Raw genomic sequence first — 22,562 nt, 5'->3', positions numbered from 1 at the left:
CAGTACTGAGTTAAAAAAAAAAGATAATTTAATATAGAATAGCAGTTTCTTGGGTTCATATTTATTTAATATCACCAGAGACATAAAAAAAGCCATATATAATTTGTCTTCTTAAAATATAATTTGATTGGAAATTATATCACTTACCTCTAATTTGATTCCAATTATGAACAAATAAATTAAATTTTAATCTGCATGGATCATATTTACCTTTAAGAAGCTAAAAAAATTTGTGACTATATTCCCTCCGATTTTTTTGAAAAAACAGAATAAAGTTTACAATTTTTATATATATATAAATTACTGACCTTAAATTATTTGAAACTACCAAATGTTACAATTATAGTGGATTCTGGTCTGACAGACCAAAATTTTCACTTTTATTTCTTAAATTATTATTATTTTTTAAATTTTTTAATTCTGCTTGTCGTACAGGTAACCCCCGATTTACGCGAATTTGCTTTTAAGAAGTTTAAGGCAAATATTTCAGCGGTTAATTGCAGACACTGGTGGTCAAGACAAGGATACCATAGGTGGTTTAGGTGGTTCATTATGTTTGATCAGATTTCTAGAATCAACTTAAATTGTTTTTCTTTTTTCCTATTTTACTTTTGGGAATACCCAATAATCACAAGTGCCAAATGAGGCAAATAAGATAGGTGGGGCACTGTGAATATTTTTGTCAGTGAAAATCTGTTGGATGGTGAATAACATATAACATGGTGCCTTCTTGCAGTGAAGTAGCTAGCCATTTCACTTTTACCTTGAATCATTATGGCAGATTGCATCTCTCAACCATTTTAAAACTTTTTTGGCAGTAGGCTGCAATAATAGCAACATCTTGCAGAATGAATTCCGATAACATCCCCTTCTTATCAAAAATTGCAAACGGAATGATCTTCACTCGTGATTTTACCCATCATGCTTTTTTGGCCTTGGTAACAATGTTGTTTTCCCTTGGGAACTTTGATTGCTAAGTCTCAGGTGGAACAAATTTTAAGCTGAGGGAGGGGAGCGTAGAAGCAGTTACCCCCCACAAGTTATTTCAAAAGGATGTTCTTGTATGTTACACATAACATAAACAGAACAATAATCCCATGATGTTATCCTAACCAAAAAGCTAGATCTGTCCTTAGGTTTCACAGTAAAAATTCAGAGATGTGGGATGCCAGAAGCCTCTCAAGATTGCAGTATTTCAATTTCTGCCATAGTTACATTTGAAATTATACATGTTGTGCTGGAAATGGTCATATATCAGCACTTGGTTAACTAGTTTATGCTGAGAATGGAGATGTTTACCTTATGAGAAATGTGAAGAATAATCTCCATCCCATCAATGAACTAAAGGCAAACATTTAAGAGACAGCAAACATTTTACAGTATATGCTATGGCAAACATTAAATATTGCTGATATTTATACTCTCCAGGTTAAAAATACAGACCATGTATCTGTGATATAGCAAAGGCTTGAGAAATAAACAGAAAGTTGTTCCTCCATGTTATTATGGGGGTTATTATTTTTAAATAACAGAAATTGCTATTCCAATATGCAGGTTACACAATATTTAGAGGTTTGAATCTTCATTAGTATAAGCTCAGATGATATAACACTAAACAATAATGTCACATACCTGCTGCTGCCGAATTGAGGAATCTCTTTTGTATAAATGTTCAATAAGCTGTTTATCACTCCATCTTTGCCCCTGAAAAGTAAAACTTAAAATAACAAATAATACCACAGATTATGAACAGCAAGTCCCTCCCCCAGTATGTAAACTTCACTATCAGAAACAAAAGAAAGTTCCATCTTATCTCTAACATTCACTGAACACATATTTAAAGGCATAATTCAAGTAATAATTAACCAGTGAAATTAACAGTTGTCAGTCCAATGCGTAAAACGACAGTGCAAAATTCCACTTCTAGTCCAATGTCAAGGATGGCATAAAATTCAGCAACACTGGCTGTAAGATTCCCACTGTGCTGTATACTTATGCATTACCATCTATTATTAGTTCGTAAAAACAATCTAAAAAATTCAATCTAGTCCAATGTCAAGGATGGCATAAAATTCAGCAACACTGGCTGTAAGATTCCCACTGTGCTGTATACTTATGCATTACCATCTATTATTAGTTCGTAAAAACAATCTAAAAAATTCAATCTACTTATTACTGCTGCTTATGTTCAACTGTAAATAGCAGGTGCCAAATGTCAATTTTATAAGTAGTATTTAAATTGGTCATGATCTCAAAAAGGTCTTTTTGACGAAGAAATTCGCATTCAGATAATGACAGTGATTTCACTTTATAACCAGTGTTTAGCAATAGAGACTGATAAAATTGTCACTTGAAAGTTGTGTGGAAATTGAAACCCACACAAGATAAATGATGCTTCATTCAAACACTACCTACCATTTACAGTTTAAAACTCAAGATTTTGATAAGTAAATCATGAATTCCCAAAACTAAACATGAATATTTCTTGGCTTTTTCTTAGTGATTGTTTATTTGAAGAAACTGTGAAAGGAATTAAACTATGCCAAGAAAACCCTTCAAATAAAGTACTGTATTTTCAAACTGTTCCAGAGCAATTGGGTTCTAGCTTCACCCAACAAACTAAAGGTCTTTTATTTTATTTATTTATTTTATTTTATTTTTTTTTGGATATTATTATTAACATGGGACTAAATGAAAAAATTCATAAAGGAATACTGATCTGAAGAATGGACAGACAGAATGTAATTTTCCAAGAATGCATTTAAACGGATGAGATTTCTTCAGCTAGTCTGAAAATTGCATTTCTGCCTACAACAAAAGAACCCAAAAAAAAGGAACTAAAAGTGAGAATATAAAGTAAAAAGTGCCAGTTATAGTGATCATGATTTTTCAAACTGAATTTTGATTCTAATAAACGGTGATCCTAATAAGGGAAAATCGATGAATATTATCCACAGGCTATAAAAATAAATAAAGATATAAAGCACAAATTCACACTTTATTACCAATTAAATGATATGTGAAAATCGGAAGAATATTATCCCCAGGTTAGGCAAAATAAAAACAAATTTATACTTATGTACAAAGCTTAATTAATATACATAATAATTAAACACTTTGTAATATGATTATAATTTTAAATAGTCACTTATATTAGATTGCTTTAAATTATCACTACAAAGTCTATTTATAGGTTTTTCAATATTGTATAGCAGTCTATATTGAATGCTATACAATTTATTGAGACTATACAGGGTGTCTCAAAAATATTGGTACAAATGTTTAGGGGAGGTATGTAACATCTAAAGGAATGTGAATCGCATAGGAACCCATAACCGGAAACGTCACCGTAAGTCGGTACATGGCGCTGTTCATCAGTTCGCGAGAGGGAAAATTTCTGGTTTACTCATTCAAGCAGTAGTCGCCGCACGAAGAGCATGCATCGATATACGAACTGTGAGCTGGCAGACACGCACCTAGTGTATGGATTAGAAGAGGGCAATGGACGAGCCGCTCAACGAATTTATGGAGAAGGCTTCCCAGACAGACAGACATGTACCGCACCACCGTTTGTTTGCACATGTGCATCAAAATTTGTGCAATTATGGGTCATTTAGAGGTAACAGGAGTAGTGAGGGCAGACCACGTTCAACACGAACTCCCGCCATGGAAGAAAGTGTGTTGAATGCCGTCCAGAATAATCCTACTACCAGCACACATGCTGTTGCCTCTGCCTTAGGAGTGTCTCGTTGCAGTGTACAGCGTGTATGGCACGACAATTCCTTACACCCCTTTCATCTCCAAAGGGTTCAGTTACTGCTCCCCCAAGATCATCCTGCATGTGTGGCCTTTGCGCAGTAGTTTCTCAAAGAAAGTGTTCAAGACTTGAATTTTCCAGCCTATGTTTTGTTCAAGGATGAGGCTTATTCAATCAGCACAATGCTCATGTGTGGGCTCACAACAACCCACACAGTGTGTGCCCCCATGCGGCACAAAATCGCTTCCCAATAAATGTGTGGGCAGGTATGGCCGGTGACTGCTTAGTCGGCCCATACCTGTTACCATCCCGCATGAACTCCGCTAAATATCGAATCTTTCTTGAACAAGTTCTACCAGGGTTACTTGACGATGTTCCAGCAAATGTGAGACGCAACATTTGGTTTCAACATGACGGGGCACCTGCCCATTATGGAAAGTGCGTTCGTGACAATTTGAACAGGCGTTTTAGGTCTGTTCAAATGGCCCCCACGCTCTCCTGATTTATCAAGCCTTGATTTCTTTCTGTGGGGGCCCTCAAATCTATGGTGTATGAATCACCTGTGGAGATGGAAATAGATCTCGGGGCGAGACTCGTCTGCGCTGCTGCCACTGTCAAAGAAACTCCAGGTGTGTTCGACCATGTCCACCAATCCATGCTGCATCGGTGTCATACATGCATCGCGTCTCGTGGTGGAACCTTCGAGCATCTGCTGTAACATCATGAAATGCATCCATCTTGTACTCCATTGTTAATATGATGTCAAATAAATGTTTGCCACTAATTACTGTCTTGTGTCATTTCTGCTTCTTGTGCCTCTGCTACTACTTTCCCATGACATTTCCGGTTATGGGTTCCTATGCGATTCACATTCCTTTAGATGTTACCTACCTCCCCTAAACATTTGTACCAATATTTTTGAGACACCCTGTATAGAGACCATTTCAACCTGCCAAGTAACTGCGTCTTTCAGGACAACTCTGCTCCATGTCATCAGGCGAAAAGTCTAAGTATGGGGTGCATTTCGTGTTGCAGAGTAGATCACCTGCAGTTCATAAAAGGTTCAGCAAATGCCAATGAATACCTGGCTACTGGCTATATTGGAAGGCAAATTGCTGCCAACCATTTCAACCTGCCAAGTAACTGCATCTTTCAGGATGTCTCTGCTCCTTTCGTTGGGTGAAAAGTGTAAGTAGGCACTTCTGTAGTTACTTTAGCTTCATTTCTGCATTAGAAGTTCGACAGTAATGTGTTTACATTTGTTACAGGTGAAAAAATGGTTGGAAGAACATTCCATTACAACTTAGCTTGCCAGGAAACAGCCTGGACCTGAATCCTATAGAGAACTCTTGTCATCATGTGGAATCTGCAGTTGTCAGAAAGAAACCAAAGACCCTTCGCGAACTTCAGGAAGCTATAATTCGTGTTTGGAACCACAAACTATCAGTTGGTTATCTTTGGAAATTGATCTTGTCAATGCCTTGATGGTGTACTACTGCTGTCATCAGGGCCAGAGGCGGTTCAACTAAATATTAGTTTGCACCTGGTGAACTTTTCATTTTGTTTTCCATTTAAAATGATAAAATGAAGCAAATTGAGGGCTTCTGATAACTTTTCAGCCATAATTGTTGTGTGTTTACCAAAACTGTTGTATAAAAGTTGCAAATGCTCATTTTGGAATATTTTGAGAGCACCTGTCAAATATTACTTAGCTTTGCCTTAACTATTAATAAATATCTTTTGTCATACCATCGTGAAAAAGGGTTAGAAATGTGAAATTCCTAGGAGATGCACTTTCTTGGAACACCAGTGTATATCAAATTATATACATATATTTTTATGAAAATCCCAAACATGAGAAGGTATTAGAATATATAATACCTAGCACCATATGTGGGTTGAGGGATGAGAAGATACCTGTTGAAGTTGAAGGAACAAGAAAGGTTAGTTCTGCAAGTTTGACAGTAAGAGGATGCTGACTGACTGAAAGGGGGGGGGGTGAATTATGGAGGCCAATTCAGAACAGCGCCCATGGAAATATCTACAGAAAAAATGCATGCAGCAAAAACAGAACAACTACGAGATAGAGTGGAGAGAAAGAGACTTTGTATGAGACAGGTCATTAATTAACCTAACTGCCCTGTTATGAATTGAGTCTAGAAGTCTGAGGTAGGATAATATTCCATGGTAGGGCAGATTTAAGATTTGTACAGAGTGAGTAGCTGTTTAGAAAAAATTACTCGAGAGTGAAAGAGAAAACCCAATTATGCAGACAAAGCAACGTATGATGTGCTTATGCCAAGAGAGAGAGATTAGAAGTAAGAGTAATCCCTATCAGAGATAAGTGATCTTGGTTAGAAATCTGAGTGTCGTTGGTGATAAGTCAACAGAAGAATCCTTTTTGCAAGATATACAGGACTGAGTTTTAGAAGGATTGAAACTAACTAAGTTATCTTTGCCCCACTGAATAATTACTTGGAGATCAGCATTTAAGGAATTGGTAGTGGATACTCCAAGGTTTCTCCAACTGGAAGGCAGAATGCAATATGCTATGTTCAACAAAACTATGGATAGGATTTCCAGTAAATGGAAGAAAGTCATTAATATGAGAGGAAAAGAGTAGACAGAAAGAACTGAATCTTGAGGAACACCAGCAGTGAGCAGTCAGAGAGAAAATTGGATACCTAGTTATAAAAAATAGTTTGCAAACCACAGAATGGAAAAATATTTAGCAAATCTTTATGCCACACACAATCCTTTGAAATGTCAAGTGCAACTGCTTAAGTTTCCCCAAACTTTTCCATTGAATTTGTCCACAGATGAGTAACATAAGCCAGTATATCACTAGTATATCAACAATGACAAAATCCATACTGGTGATCACTGATCCAATGGAAGGTTTCTAGATAGTTCAGCAGTTGGCAGTTAATGCATTCTCATTACTTTAGAAAGAGCAGAAATAAATGCAATGGGACGATCACACTAGCCAACAATTTTAAACTTTTTTTTTTTCGATAACATGAATGAAATCAATTGATTTTGAGTAAATTGAATGTGCTGAAAACAAAAATGACAGTAGAAATTTTGTAGCATATCATGTTATAATGTTATGGCTTCATGCTCCTTTTTTCCAAAAATTGTGAATTTTTACTTATCTAAATGCAATTGACTACTTTTCTAGTCAATTAATTGCTTGAAATAGAAATTATGACCAGTAAACATTCCAAATGGCTAAAACATAATATACTTAAACTTTATACATACCTATTTGGATTTAATTAAGCAATTAACCCACAAAAGCAGATGCAAAAATAGGAAATCATACTACTTACAGTTATTATTCCCTCTTATGAGCAGAATGGTCCTCCCTTAACAGAAACCAGTAATAGTCACCCATCATTTCTGGATCCCATCGTCTTTGATACCTCTGCTCTATAGTGTGGATATCTTGGTGGAATCATTATCCTGCTTGTCACTGACAGATCCCAAGTTGTCCAAATGTAGGAAGTGTATGTAGGTGCGAATGTAGGAAATGTATCTTCAGCATCATTCGGCCTCCTAATTTTTGATAGTTACGGTAAAGGAAATCTTGGAAGCTACTAGGCTTTTCACACCAAGAAATACTGTTCAAGATTTAGACCTATATGGATATTAGATGAACTAATCAAGCTTGTGGCAGAGAAGAAAAATGTGTGGGATGCATATAAATTATCAGGTGACACAGAAGCCTATGGCAGATATAAGCTAGTCTGTAATCAAGTCACAAAGGAGGTTAGGCAAGCAAAAGCTGATTACAAGAAAGCCTTGGCAAAGGATGCAAAGAAAAATAACAAAGACTTCTTTACTTATGTAAACACTAGAAGGAAGGAGATGAATCAGATTGGTCCACTTGATGTTGATGGTTTGACTGTTGATGATCCTGCTCAGATAGCTGACAAACAATGTATTTTGCATCTACATTCACACGAGGAATTCTGTAAGGAAGGGGAAGACAGAAGTTTACTAAACTCTAACAGGGAGCTAAATGGTTTTGTAATAACAGAGAGCAAAGTGGAGGAGAAATTGTTCACGTTAAACATAAAAAAAGCACCTGGGGCAGATGGAATCTATCCAGTTATATTGAAGGAGGCAGCGAGGGAAGTAAGCAAACCCATTGCCATTTTGAGAGCATCCTTAGATTCAGGGGAGGTCCCCATGGACTGGATATGTGCAAAAGTATCCCCAATTCACAAAGGGGGTTCAAAGGGTAATGCAAATAATTATAGACCTGTTAGTTTAACTTCTGATCCAGGGAAAATAATGGAGTCACTGGTTAAAGAAGTGGTGCAGGATCATCTAGACAAGTCTGCAGTAATAGTTCAGGCACAGCATGGGTTTGTTAAGGGGAAGTCTTGTCTGACCAAATTGATTGGATACTACGATGTGATCACAAAGGAACTGGATGCAAAAAATAATTTTATATTATAAACTTGGATTTCAGGAAAGCTCTTGATCCTGTTGCAAATGGAAAACTGCTGTACAAATTGGTGTGGTATGGCATTAAGGGCAAGTTGGTGTAATGGATAAAGGGATGGTTGAGTGGGAGACGGTAGAGATTGGTAATAAATGGACGCTGCTCTACATGGACTAATGTTATTAGTGGAGTCCCCCAGGATTCGGTGCTGGGCCCATTGTTGTTTTGTGTATTTATCAATGATATCGAAGAAGGTATATCAGGCTTGTGTGCAAGTTTGCAGATGACACAAAGGTTGGCAGGATTGTTAATGATAGTAAAGACAGTATGCCACTGCAACAGGATCTAGAAAAGTTAGTCAGAAGGGCTGAAAAGTGGCAACTGAAGTTTAATATTGACCAATGCAAAGTACTGCATATGGGTAGCAAGTAACCCAAGCAACCCATAGTAACCCAAGAGAAACATACCAACTGTGTGGTACTACACTCAGGGAGGTGGAGAATGAAAAAGACCTTGGGGGTAATTGTGCAGTTGGATATGAAGTTCTCTGAGCAGTACAGACAGGCTGCCCGAGCAGGTCATGGAGTTTTGTCAATGATATACAGTTAGTCCCAGACTTACGTAACTATGAGTTACGTAAATTTTTTTGGTAAAATCTTAAATATACTTTCTGTATAATTTTTAAGAGTGAAGTCGAATGAAGGAACAATAAGTATAAGTTTTTATTTTCATTCCCATACAAACTATGTTGGATAATAACATGATGCATAACTAGAATCTAGGAATCTAGTTAAATAAATTTCATTTTCTGCTTTAAGAATTCTGAAGAAATATTCAACAACATGTTTGAGTCAGATGACCTATGTTGAAGCACTTCAAAGAAATCCTCACAACGTTTAAGCCACGTGGATTGTGTCCCATTACTATTTTTTCGGGAAATTACACTCTATACCAGGGGTCGCAAAACTTCTTTGACCGTCGATCAAGAGTTTTTTCACTTTTTATCGACCCCCTCTATTTTACTATTACGTAATTATAATAGGACAAGCAAAAAAGACGCTTATGTCAGTTTTTAGATTGTTTTTTTATAGTTACAGTGTTTATTGTATGTATAATATAGTATATATTATTATATTGGCTTAACGTCAAAAGGATACGTTTTTGTTGTCCTTTTTAACATTACATATTTGATAGGAGGGATAAATAACATATAAAATTTAATTTAGATAACAAAATAACAATAATACAATCTTCCTTATATATATGAAAATAAGACTTTTATTAATTTAGTATACAATTTACTAATGTTGTCAATGTGAAGGGTGTGCTTCGTGCCTCTTGACAAGATTAGCAATGTTGGGTTCAAATTAGTAAGTTTCAGCCTTAAATCACCACAGAATTCTATATCTAGCTTATATCTTTGTTTTGTTAAAATGGAATTAACATTGCTGAAACCAGCTTCAACCATGTACAAGCTTGGAAATGCAAGCAAAAAGGGGAGTACCACTTCAGAAAGTTTTGGATATTTTTCTACAACATTTATATTCATCCAAAAGTAATTTAAAGTCCTATTTTTAAAAAGCGTCTTAGCTTCAAGATCAACTGACAATTCAATAAGTTCATCTTGTAAGTTACATTCGATATTTTCAAAATCTGCAGAAAATGATGTGATAATCCAATCTGGAATGTGCATGTTTTCAAAATCTGCAAAGCACAATTTAAAATCATCGCTCAAATTTTGAAGATGTTTTGTGTATATTTCTAAGTCTTCATCTTTTACTTCTAATTGCCGCAGATTCAAAAAGTACTGAAATTCTTTTCATGACAATGTTGATTTAAATAAGGCTAATTTAGCTAGGAAGCCTAAAACAATCGTCCGAGCTTGAATAATCGTGATATCTTTACCTTGCAGACGGGTCTGTATGTCATTGAATTTTGAAAATAAGTCGGCCAAGAATAAAATATGATTCTTATTTCTCTTCAGTTCATCACTCAAAAACAAATTAACATCTGTAAGAAACTCTAGAGCTGAGTCAAACAACTCAACAAATCTTTGTAGACTTGCACCTCTAGACAACCATCTTACTTCAGTATGCAAGAGTAATTGGTTTGATACTTCATTTTTTTCACAAAGTTTAGCAAACAATCGTGATTTAAGAGGATGAGCTCTAATTTGATTAATAGATTTAATACACACTCTTAGAGTAATCATGCAGTTCGTCACTGAGAGTTTTTGCCACCAAATGGTTTCAGTGCAACACACAGTGAATAGTACATACACTTTGAACTTTTTCTTTCAGAAAGGCAGTGAAACCTCGATAACGGCCTACCATTGCAGGTGCTCCATCTGTGGCTACTGCTCAAATTAAAATTGAAGTCAGTTATATTAGTAAATGGAATATCATACTTATTTAAATATTCCTCCAATCGCTGAAAAATTGTCAACCCCATTCCATCACTTTCAAGATATTTTGCAAATACAAATTCGTCAATAATTTGATGTTTGGTTTTACTATAATATCTTACATAAGCCATAAGAATAGAAGAACTATCGAATGTAGATTCATCAAGTTGGATGGAGAACTTACTATTTTTGAGTTCTAATACTACAGTTTTTTCTACATCTTCAGTCATTTCACCAATACACCTTTTCACGGTATTCGCACTCAATGGTAAGCATTTTAAAACAGGGCCAGAATCTTTTTTTTCATTATGGTTTCAATTACTTCTTTGATTGCTGGTATAACAATGTCCTCTGCAATTGTATATGGTTTTCCTTTTTTTTGCTATATTAAAAGAAATATTGTAGGAGGCTGTTAATCCTTGTTTATTGTCAATCTTCGGCAGGTTCTTTCATGAATGATTTTATAGTTGGTCGATGTGTGTATTTCTCTTTCAGTTCTTTAAAAAAGTCAAGACCTTTATCTTTCTTATCAAAATGGAGTCTTTGAAGATAATCTTTCTTTTTTGCTGGTTTCATTTTTGCATCGTTACTAAAAGTTTTTTCACAAAGAAGACACATATCGTTTCGTTTGTTAATGAAGCAATAAACCCAAGTTTCAAATATTCTAACGAATATTGTCTGCATTTCTTTTTAGAATCTGAAGCTGCCATTGTGGTTACTGGGGTTGTAACAAAATAATTAAAATTGAAGTCAGTAAGCAAAAGTAATAAGTTTAAATAATATACCTACTCGCGTATTTCTATAGGATGTACAAAACTACCAGCCCTGTGCAACTCTTCGACATAGAGAAGTTTAGTTCGTGAATGAATAACGATTGAATTATAATATGTATGTTGATGAATTTCAGAACATTAACACTCACTTGTATGTCGATGCGCAAAAATGAGACTGGGATCGAATATGTGTAAGTATAAGTAAATAAGCAACCGCGCACGTGTTGCAATCTCGCTCCCGCCACGCCGGTTGGGCGGGAACCACCGACATCCATTTATTGGTAAATACGTCATTTTGGCCTACTTTATTGGCCTCCATAACTATTTTCATGACCTTGCTCCATCTTACAGGTCCTATTCATGTCACTGTTCCCACGATTCACTCTTAATTGTGTTGTCATTCAGGATGTAGATAATCCAAGTTAACCAAATTAAATATTACCCGTACAATGATGTCTTATATTTTTCTATCGACCCCTAACAATGTTATATCGACCCCTAGGGGTCGATATCGACCACTTTGGCGACCACAGCTCTATACTTTTAACATCCTTGATTGGTCTAGAAAATGGAAGTTGAATGAATAAATGAGAAAGAAGAAAAGTTGTTTCTGGTAGTTTGCAGTTGAACAGTAAAAGGATGTTGACTGGTTGTGGCACATGTTCGGACTGGTTTAACGCAACATTTCAAGAGCCCAGAATGATTTGACAACAACTTGTATGAGCGGAGTTGGGAAAAATCTTCTAAATAATTCAAAGCTTAACAACTGCCTTCTGTTACCAAAGAAATTGTAAACTTATCCCAGGAGTTGCAGCTGGTCCTGGAGAATGAAGATGTAGATGAGCTTGAGGATGAACGAGGTGAAGATTTAATAATAGACGACCTAGCCCAGTTGAACGTGCAAATAGTTGAGGAAATGGAGCAACCCAAGAAGCATTTCAAATTAAAGGAAATGGCAGAAGCGTTTCATAAAATTCAGGAAGGTCTCTGTTCGATGGAATGGATGAAAACACCAAACATTTCTTGAAATTAGAAAAGTTCAAGATTTTTTATCGTGAAATTTATGAAGAGAGAAAAAAAAAAAAAGAGCATACGAAACAGATGAAAAGTTAATATCATGTACTACCTCCTTGACCTCTACTCAGCCTACAACACCAGGTGATTAATGTGTCTTATTAATGCTTCAGGCTCATTTTAAAAGTTAGCTTCAGCTCATCACACCTGAAGTGTATACACTTTGATTCACTGTATGGTTTAGACCAATTTTCTTAAATATGTACACTTTGGTTTTCATTCCCTTAGTAGCCCTTATAAAGCCTACACGGCACACAAAATACATCAGTTTTACAGTACAATAACGTGTTTTTTCTTCCTTTTATGTTTTCTTTTCTTATGTGCCACTCCGGTAAATTCACCAATGCCCCCAGATAAAGTTTTTAATTGTTATGGTATATAACTATTTTTCTTCATTCTTCTGAGGATATTCTGTGTTTTTATAATTTTGGCATATCAGGGTTATAGTAGCAATATTTTATTAGTCATTCCCAAGTTACGTAAAAATGAACTTACGTAAGAAGTCCTGGAATGTATCTGTCTCTTACGTATGTCGGGGACAGACTGGTTAGGAAGTTTGCTAGCAGAGACAAGGAGATGATTATACCTTTATATAAGGTAATGGTCAGGCCACACCTTGAGTATTGCATACAGGTCTAGAGGCTTCATTTTAGGAAGGATGTAGAGTTGCTAGAACAAGTACAGAGAAGGGCAACAAGATTGGTGAGAGGAACAAGGGGTTCTCTTACCATGAGCAGCTAAAATTCTGCAAGTTGCAGCATCTGGAGACTAGGCACCAGCGAGGTGATCTGATTGAGTTGTACAAGGCCTTGAATGGTTTGAGCAGGCTCAATGCTGATGGGATACTTCCACTAGCTCAGATTAAGAACCTGAGGGGGCAGAGATTCAAACTGAGGAAAGACAGTTGTAGAATAGATGTGCGGAAATTTGCCTCTAGCCAACTGGTAGTTGATTGTTGGAATTGACTTCCATTGGCTGTTGTGGAAGTTGATAGCTTAAATAAATTTAAGACTGAACAAGACAAACTTTTGGAGTGGCCGAATGGGTGAAATGGGTAGGTTTTTTTTTTTTTTTTTTTTTTTTTCGCTGCTGCTTTCTTGCATCGTAAGCCTCAACTAATGCCAATGCTGAACACAGAAATCCTTGTGGTTTTTGCAAACAAATTCCAATTTTACAACCTAGATCCTAATAGCTCAGCCTGTTGCATTGAAAGATTTAAATCCCTAACCAAATTATTAAGTTCACTTTGCTCAATTTTAAGTGTGGATTTTGTCATTTTCACGATTGTAACTAGGATCGGAAGATGTTGAGGGAGCAGGTATGGGCTCTAGTGACTCTTGCTCTTCTTCTGGAATAGTGATTTCTTCACAACTAGGTGGAAGAATAGGGAGTTCCGGTGTGTGTGTGTGTGTGTGTGTGGCACTGGTCTTAATACTGATGGAAGGTTTGGGTATTTTATTTTAACTCTATTTTATTTTATTTGTGAAGCAGAAATAACAATCTTCGAGATGACTTGTTGGTTCTCGCCAGATCATCAGAACAGCAAAAGGCATTTTAGAATTGCTCCCCTCCATCCATTGTCAGATTTGCATAGCACATTATACAGCACATATGCGGTGCCCACCTTTTATCCTGATCACCCACGTGACAACTTTAATAAAAATAATAAGCTTGTTTCACCTTGTCCGTGATTGTTCCATGTAGCAGTTTCACTGTAAATTGTCCACAAACATAGCAAAAACTGTTTGGCAAATTAAAGCATGCATTGTGTTTTCGCTATATTTCACAAGTTTTCACAAGACCAAAATGAAACTTTAAAATGAATCTTACAAATCGAAAAAATTTACATTTAGGGGCTAAAGACAGCTTGTAAACAAGTTGCTTTTTACAGAAGCACTTGGTCGCTGGAAATATAGTAGGGTCCAAACGTGCTACCACATAATAAGGATTATATGAATAGAATTCAGAGCGGCCACACCTCACGGCTATAAAACTCAAAAGAGGTATTAGTATACCATTAAACAACACAGATATGTCTCTTTTGTTACAATAAATTCAACCAGGAAAGGTAGAACGTGCGACATTGGACAATTTCGTTGATTTTGAAGCTATTCTACATTTTTTTTAAAAAAGTTTTGCATTTTTCTAAAAAAAGGTGACGGGATAGAAACTTTTTACTGTCATATTCATAATCAGCACATACATATTAACAAAAAATGCTTACTTTCACTCATGTTAGCAAATTCTTGTTGACCAGTGTAATTGGATGGGAGAGACATCATCCTTTTTTTTAAGAATTGGCTGGATGTGAACAAATTTATAAGCAGAGAGAAAAACAGCAGTGGAATCAGAAAGCTTAAAAAGGCAACAGAGAAAAGAAGTAATCTCAGGAACATGGGCTTTGAGAACAAGTGGTGAAATACCATCAGGATGATGTTGTTATTATTTGGTTTTTAGAAGCATTAGCAACTAAGGCCATATTGCTCCGGGGATATGCGGTGGTCATTCCCTGGCCTTTCCGCATCCTCCGTATTTGGTGGTCAAGGGCTCGAGCCCTGGTCTAATCAAGAAGCGTGTGCTATGCACTGCTGCTCCTGCCCAACTGGCTACGGAGGTGCCCCATCAAGATGAGGTGTTTTCTTGGCATCGAGACTGTTCAAAATTCTTCTGGCTCCTTTTGATAGAAGACCACAGGAGGCATTGAATGGAATGTTATCTGTAGCTGAGGTGGCAACAGCATCATCAGGTTTAATAGAGGCAAGAGTACAGATGGGAAAAAGTTACTACCAATAGCATCGGTAGGAGACCTGACTGCTCAACTACCATTTAGACAAGAAGCAAGTTTTTTTCATCTAGCCTGTACAAAATGTAGTCTGGACCAAATTAATACCTGATTAAAATTGTAGTGAGCTTGATGCAAGCAGAAAATAAACCTGAAGATGTGGATACATTCCTATTGTGATATGCAACATTCTGATCTTAAACAGCCTCATCGAGTTTATTGGGAAACCAAGGTTTAGATAAAGGATGAGATTTTAAAGTGAAAAAAAAGATTGGGATGGGCAATTCTGATCTTGAACAGCCTTAGAGCATTATTAGAAAATGCCAAGATTTAGATAAAACAAGATTCTAAAGAGGAGTGTGGAATATAAGGATTTAATCCCTACAAGGTAGATGCAACATGGAGGCAATAGATGAATTTCACAGAATGGGTTAGAGAGTAACTCAGTTACACACTAATTTATACTTATTTCGGGACTTCATATCACATATTTTCTCTGCTACTAAACTCACCCATAAAAGCTGATCTGACATCCACTTGGTCTAAATCTTGAACAATGTCTTTTAATTGGCATAAATCACTTAGTGCCCTTTAAGATTACTACTCTAACCATATCTCATTTGGCATTTACATTTTTTAACATCAGTTGCACCCACTATAAAGAGGGTGCAACTGCTGGCATTTTTAAAATTCTTTTCATTATCACTTCTGTGAAATTAAAATCCCTCCCTTTACCCTCAACTATAGTTGTCTTTGAATAAATTCCACATCAATATTAATGATCATTGCCACCTAAATGTTAGCTCAACCTTAAGATTCTTAACACACATGATGAATGACTTAGAACAGAACAAGGCTACCTAGCCTTCTTCCGGACTAAATTATAAAAGAAAAGGGAGAAAAATTAGAAACCTCTAAAAATAAAAGAATACTTTACAAACTTAAAGCCTGAAGGAAAAGCCGAGTAACTTACCTCCACCTATTAAATACAACATACAAAAGCTTAACCTAGACTGTCTGTGAAATGCTGACAAACCATTACCTGAACAACCTACTTGAGGTGTATAACCAATGTGATCCATATATTCCTCAAAAAACAGAGCATGGTCTGTTCAATCTTGTTATTGTATTAATGGAGGCTCATTCATGTTAAAGATGTGTGACCCAGTCCTATGACTTGGCATAGGAGCTGTTCCCAGACTTGAAGCTCAGCTGGTATTAACCAGCCCAGCCCAGATCCAATGAATGGTATTGAGGAGTGGGAATCTGTGATTAAGTGACTGCAGATGATTTCTGTTGTTGTGGGCTGCTATCACATCCCATTCTGAAATTCCTCTTTAAGACTGCTGACATAGTTTAAAGAGACCAAACCTAATCAGAAAAAAACCTTCTGGTATCAGATTACAAGATTTAACGAATAGACATCCATTCCAGGAAGCAGAACAACCAGATCCACTGTAGTTCATAGCTATCTATTAACACAGCTCATTTTGTAGACAATTCCCAGAATTATCAACTGTATATTGACAATATGAAAACAGATACTCTATAGCAGCAGCAACAGTGTCTCATACATCACACACTGCTGTCTCCCTTCCAAATGAATGTACTATTCATACCACTGAACTTTTAAGCCCTTCAAACTAGCACTTGAACCCTATGATAACTTTATCATCTCACAAATCTTAAAATATCCTGAAAAATAGCTCTTCCATCAGGCATCCAATACTGAAACAAATTTGATCCAATTTATGGGATTGCAAAACCAAGAACCAGTAACTCAATGGGGTGTTGTTGTTGTTTTGCCAGGGCAACAAAAGCATTAGGCTTCCTTGCACCTTATGCCTAAATAAATATTCAGGCAAAAGTATCTCTTTTGCCTTTATTTTTATTTTTGGAGGATAAGGTCATATGGAGTTGCTAAATGGTTATGGCAATAAGATGAGTTCACAAATGATGGGATTACAGTAAATATATCCAGATGTGCAGGAATACATAGAAATAGTTAATTTACTCTGTTAAAAAAGTAAGATGAATTTCTTTAAGCTATTCAAAGAAATATTTTCAGACTCTTACTATAAAATCCATAGAACTATCACAATCATTCCTGGATGAATCCAATCTATCTTGATACAGAATTCTAAGTAAATTCCAGGTATTTTTTTCTTCTTGAAGCAGATTATAAATTCTTAAAATCTTAGAAAATCTGAAATAAAGACAGAGTAACATATCAAACTACTGACAAAATGAGAAATTAAAACATTTCTCCTCAAACTAACAATTTCATAAAAAGAAATGTGTAAAATTTATGGTAAAATAAATTAATTTTTTTTTTTTTAAATATACATTTGTCCTTTTGAGAATGGTAATTTGGAAATTTTATTTTATTTAGTCTTTAAATTTATTTTCCAACTTCAGAACTGCATCATGAAACCAATCCAGCAATTTTATTCAAGCCTCGTAAAGAAATAGGGTTTTACCAAATCTTAGCTATTTCTTGTAGACTATTAATTTTCAGTACATAGGTACTGTATATCCTGAAAATACACAAATGAAAGAAGCTCCAGAGAACAGAATTATAAGGGATAAATGGGGAAGAGAAAAAGTTCTGTTAGGCTGCAGCTGAACAGCAAATGAATACTGACTAGTTGCTGCACATGTTCAGATTTGATTGGTCGAATTACACATGGCAATAGGAGCAAAACAATACTGCAAGTGAAAACGAAAACCTTTTTTCAAAGCAGAGGTAGCAATATTTTTAGTATGATTGTGCAAAGAGAGGTTAAGTTGAATATCCACCACTAGTTTCTTAAATGCTGAGATCCAGGTTATTGTCTGGTACAGTGGTTTTCGACCTTTTTTTAATAACGGCACCCCGAAATATATATATATATGGTGGATATTCAACAAGTTGAAGTTGCTTGTGTAGAGCAAGGTTTCTTAAACTGGAGGGTGGAATGAAATGTGCTATCACCAGCAAAATGGACAGGATTTCCAGTAAGTGGAAGATCATTAATAAACAAGAGAAGGAATAGAACTTCAAAGCACACCAACATTAGCTGAGAAGTTAGAAGACAGCAGCCATCTACTACTACTACTACCCACTGTCAAGAGTTATCAGAGACAGAACTACTGGTTACCAAATTACAAAGCCCAGAAGACACAACAAGTTGGAAGCTTGTTTAGAAAACCTTTATGTTAAACACAATTAAAAGTTTTAGAAATATCTAGATTAAATGTTTGGTATTTGTCAGTGAATTTTTCCATAGAATTCATCCAAATATAAGGAACATTAGCTGAGAATTACTGGTGGATCAATACTTACAGAATCCATATTGGCTATAACTAATCATATGAAAGGTTTGAGATAGTATAAGATTTAGTGGTTTATGGATTTCTCTATTACATTAATTTGGAAAGAATTAAGTTAGATTCAATGGGCTGATAACTGGAAGGGAGGGATTTGTCATCCTTTTTAGGAATTGACCATCTTTAAGCAAATTTCCAGTGAATGAAAAACACCAGCGTAAAAAGGCAACAAAATATAGGAGTATGCATTTAAACACAGGTTCTGACAATAAGTAAAGAAATGGAATTGGACCATAAGCCTTCTTGTAGCAAGACTGATCTTGATTCTTCTAATATTCTTCTGCCAGCAAACAATGAGAGGCATTGAATGGGATGTGTCTGGTATGGCAGGAGGTGATTCTTTTTAGGTCATCCTTTTTAGGAATTGGCCATCTTTAAGCAAATTTCCAGTGAATGAAAAACACCAGTGTAAAAAGGCAACAAAATATAGGAGTATGCATTTAAACACAGGTTCTGACAATAAGTAAAGAAATGGAATTGGACCATAAGCCTTCTTGTAGCAAGACTGATCTTGATTCTTCTAATATTCTTCTGCCAGCAAACAATGAGAGGCATTGAATGGGATGTGTCTGGTATGGCAGGAGGTGATTTACAAAGTCATTAATGCAACAGTTAGATACTCAACTAATTGGGCAAGAAGCAAGTTTCCTACTCAGCCAGTTCAAAATGAATTTGAATTGATTAATAGTTTATTTTTATTGATTTTTTACAACTTTTGCAAGCAGTGGTATAAGTAGAAAATTGAGCTAAACATAAGACTACCAGCCAAACTACAATATAGCAGGCCCTTGATCTAACGGACTAATTGGGGGAAGGGGTGTCCGCTATTGCCGAAAGTCTGTTAAATTGAATGATTTTAAAAAGATATATTAATAATGAACTTAAAATGTACAGGATATATTAAAATGTTATTATAATGTATAAGTATGAATAAAATATTATAATGCACATTGAGTAATTTAGACACAACACTAAAAGATCTGTTAAAAATAAATTTACAACAGGAATCAAACTTTATTTTAATTAAACACATCAACAATCATACAATGTAATTAATGGAGTGTTTCTACCACTTTTTTCCCCCCTTAAAGTTCACACAAAGTTGTTTTCAATGTGAACATTAGTTTTTTTCATTTAAATCCATTTTAGAGGGAAAATAAATATTTTAAAATTCTTAAACTCCATTGAATAAGAAACATTAAAAAAAATACATAATATTCAATATTAATATTAACTTAATTGAAAGGATCACAATTTTCAGGGTCAGAAACAACTGTCATATGGAGGGAGAGGTGTTAATTCCTTGCTGGTAGAGGGTTCTTGTGAAAAAGGTCCAGTTGATGAAGTGGTCTTCAAGAAATCAAGCTTCAGTTGCCTTAAACTTTGCTGCTGCTTCCTTATTACTGTAGATCGAAATGCTCTAAAATGTTCATAATAAGGAAGCCCATCAGGGTCTGATGATGATTCAATATAATGTATGATGTCATCCATATGTTGTCTTATAACACACAATTTAGGATGAGGTGCAACTGATTCTTCGTCTATGTCATCATTATCATCCTCTTCTTCACCATGACGATTTTCCGCAATCTCTACCTCAGAAAAAATTTTATAGCTAGGATCACCTTCATCATTTTCGAGCCACTGTTCCACATCATTCTCGATTGCATTTTTGTTGGGGGCCCTCAGAAGAGTGTCCCAAAAATTAGATGCCTCAACTCCTGTTTCCAAAGTCCATTTCAGGTTCTACGTCATAGAACAACTTCTTCCAAGCATTGCCCAAGGTAGTAATCTTCATATCTTTCCACACAGCTGCTAATTTGATGATGTTTGTTGTTGTTATTTGGTTTTTAGGCGCATTAGCAACTAAGGCCATATTGCTCCGGGAATATGCGGTGGTCATTCCCTGACCTTTCCGTATTTGGTGGTGATGGGCTCGAACCCCGGTCTAATCAAGAAGCGTGTGTTACGCACTGCTGGTCCTTCTCACCTGGCTACGGAGGCGCCTAATCTGAAGATAGCAGATCTGATGTTGTATTTATGTCAATTTTGCAGTGTCCTGGTGTCTCTTGTATCTTTTGCATCTTCTGTTTCTTCCAAAACAACCATCACCTCTTCCAAAAACTTCTTCTTATACAACCTCGTACATGCAATGGCTGTATCAGTGGTGTCAGGAGGCAGAAAAACATTTAATTCTCCCATTCCTGCTAACTAACCTCTCAGCATTAGGGTGGGCAAGTGCATTATCTAGCAGTAACACAGCCATGATTTCATGAGGGAATTTTCAGCACATCTGTCTGATAGCATCGTACATCAGACAGATGTGCGACGCTATCAGATATAAATAGGTTCTAAATTTTTCCTTTAGGACAGAAATTTTTTGTCCATTAAATCCAAACTAAATCCATATAAAGGCAAGTCATATCAACATCAACATGATCATTGAGCAGATAACAGAAATGATAAATTGTAAATTAATCTGGCAAATTTTCTTATGTTAAAAATGACTAAACAGGTATCTGGATAGATTCAGAAGTCAAAAGAAAAAATAAAAATTACCTCTTTCACTAATAAATAAAATGGCGGTTTCCCCTTTGCTTAGAAAATAAAAGTGGAGACTTTGTAAAACAATATTTTTTTCTTTTTTTTTTTTTTTTTTTATGTGAACCCCAAATGAGAGGTATTAGAACCTATAGTACTTAGTACTGTGCTTGGGTTGAAGGTTGAGAAGACGAAAGAAGATATTTGTTGACATTGGACTTGAACTTCTGTAGATTCTAATTTTCAGAAAATACGTATGAAGGAAGGTTGTTCCAGAAAACGACAGTTGAATGAATAAATGAGGATTTTCATGAAGATTTTATTATTATCAGTTTCTATGGGTTTGAGTTGGACAGTAAATGGATGTTGGCTGTGGCGGCATGTGTTCGGACTGTTTTGAAAGAGAGAATGGGAATTATAGAAGCCAATTCAGAAGAACAGTGCCCATGGAAGTATCTGTAGAAGAGGCATGCAGCAGAAACAGTACGTCTATGAGACAGCAAGTGGAGAGACTCTGTTAGAGATGAATCATCAATTAACCTAACTGCCCTCTTCTGAATGGAATCAAGAAGCCTGAGTGAGGTTTTGGGGGCACCACCCAAAACCTCACTCAGGTTTTGGGTGGTGCCAATACCAGAGTGATGTGAGAACAATATTCCATGGCAGGGCGGATTTGCGATTTATACAGAGTGAGCAGCTGTTTGGAAGAAAAGTAACGCTGACAGCAAAAGAGAAAACCAAGTTTTTTAGATGCAGAGGAAGCAATATTTGTAATGTGCTTGTGCCAAGAGAGATTAGAAGTCAGGGTAATCCCCAAAAGAGACATATCACTTTACCTAGAAATCGGAGTGTCACTAAAGATAGGCATAGGAGCAGAAGAATCCTTTTTGTGAGATATAAGACAAGACTGAATTTTAGAAGAGTTGAAATCAACTAAGTTGTCTTTGTCCCACTGGAGAAATACCTGAAGATCGGCATTTAAGGAATTGGTAGCAAATTTACGAAAAGTTGAAGCTGATTGAGCAGGACAAGGTTTCTCAAAATGGAAAGTGGAATGCAATGTGCTATCATCAGCAAAATTATGGATAGGATTTCCAGTCAATGGAAGAAGGTCATTAATATACAAGAGGAAAAGAGTGGGGGAAAGAACTGAACCTTGGGGAACACCGGCATTAGTGGAGAAGTTAGAAGACAGAGAGCCATCTACCATCACCCTCAGTGAGCGATCAGAGAGAAAACTGGATAACCAGTTACTAAAAACAGTTCGCAAACCATAAGATGGAAGCTTGTTTAGAAGACCTTTATGCCAAACACGATCAAAAGCCTTTGAGATGTCAAGAGCAACTACTTGCGTTTCACCGAACCTTTCCATTGAATTAGTCCATAAATGGGTAACATAAGCCAGAATA

The 22,562-nt window shown here is 36.0% G+C and overlaps 1 protein-coding gene across 1 annotated transcript in view; it reads right to left on the bottom strand.

The window, feature by feature from the left end:
- Positions 1-22,562, bottom strand: part of Nup107 (nuclear pore complex protein Nup107) — a 446,410-nt gene that overhangs the window by 254,344 nt on the left and 169,504 nt on the right. Inside the window, exons 8-9 of the mRNA XM_090373566.1 lie at positions 17,320-17,449; positions 1,633-1,704 (exon numbers count right to left, since the gene is read on the bottom strand). Of these exons, the coding sequence (XP_090229692.1) occupies positions 1,633-1,704; positions 17,320-17,449 (202 nt within the window). The remainder of the gene's footprint in view (positions 1-1,632; positions 1,705-17,319; positions 17,450-22,562) is intronic.

This window comes from Mastigoproctus giganteus, chromosome 5 (assembly GCF_048544385.1).
Source record: "Mastigoproctus giganteus isolate SK-2022 chromosome 5, ASM4854438v1, whole genome shotgun sequence".
Taxonomy (NCBI): Eukaryota; Metazoa; Arthropoda; class Arachnida; order Uropygi; family Thelyphonidae; genus Mastigoproctus; species Mastigoproctus giganteus.
Note: the sequence above shows the minus strand (reverse complement) of the source record. Positions and strands in the feature narration are given on the sequence as shown.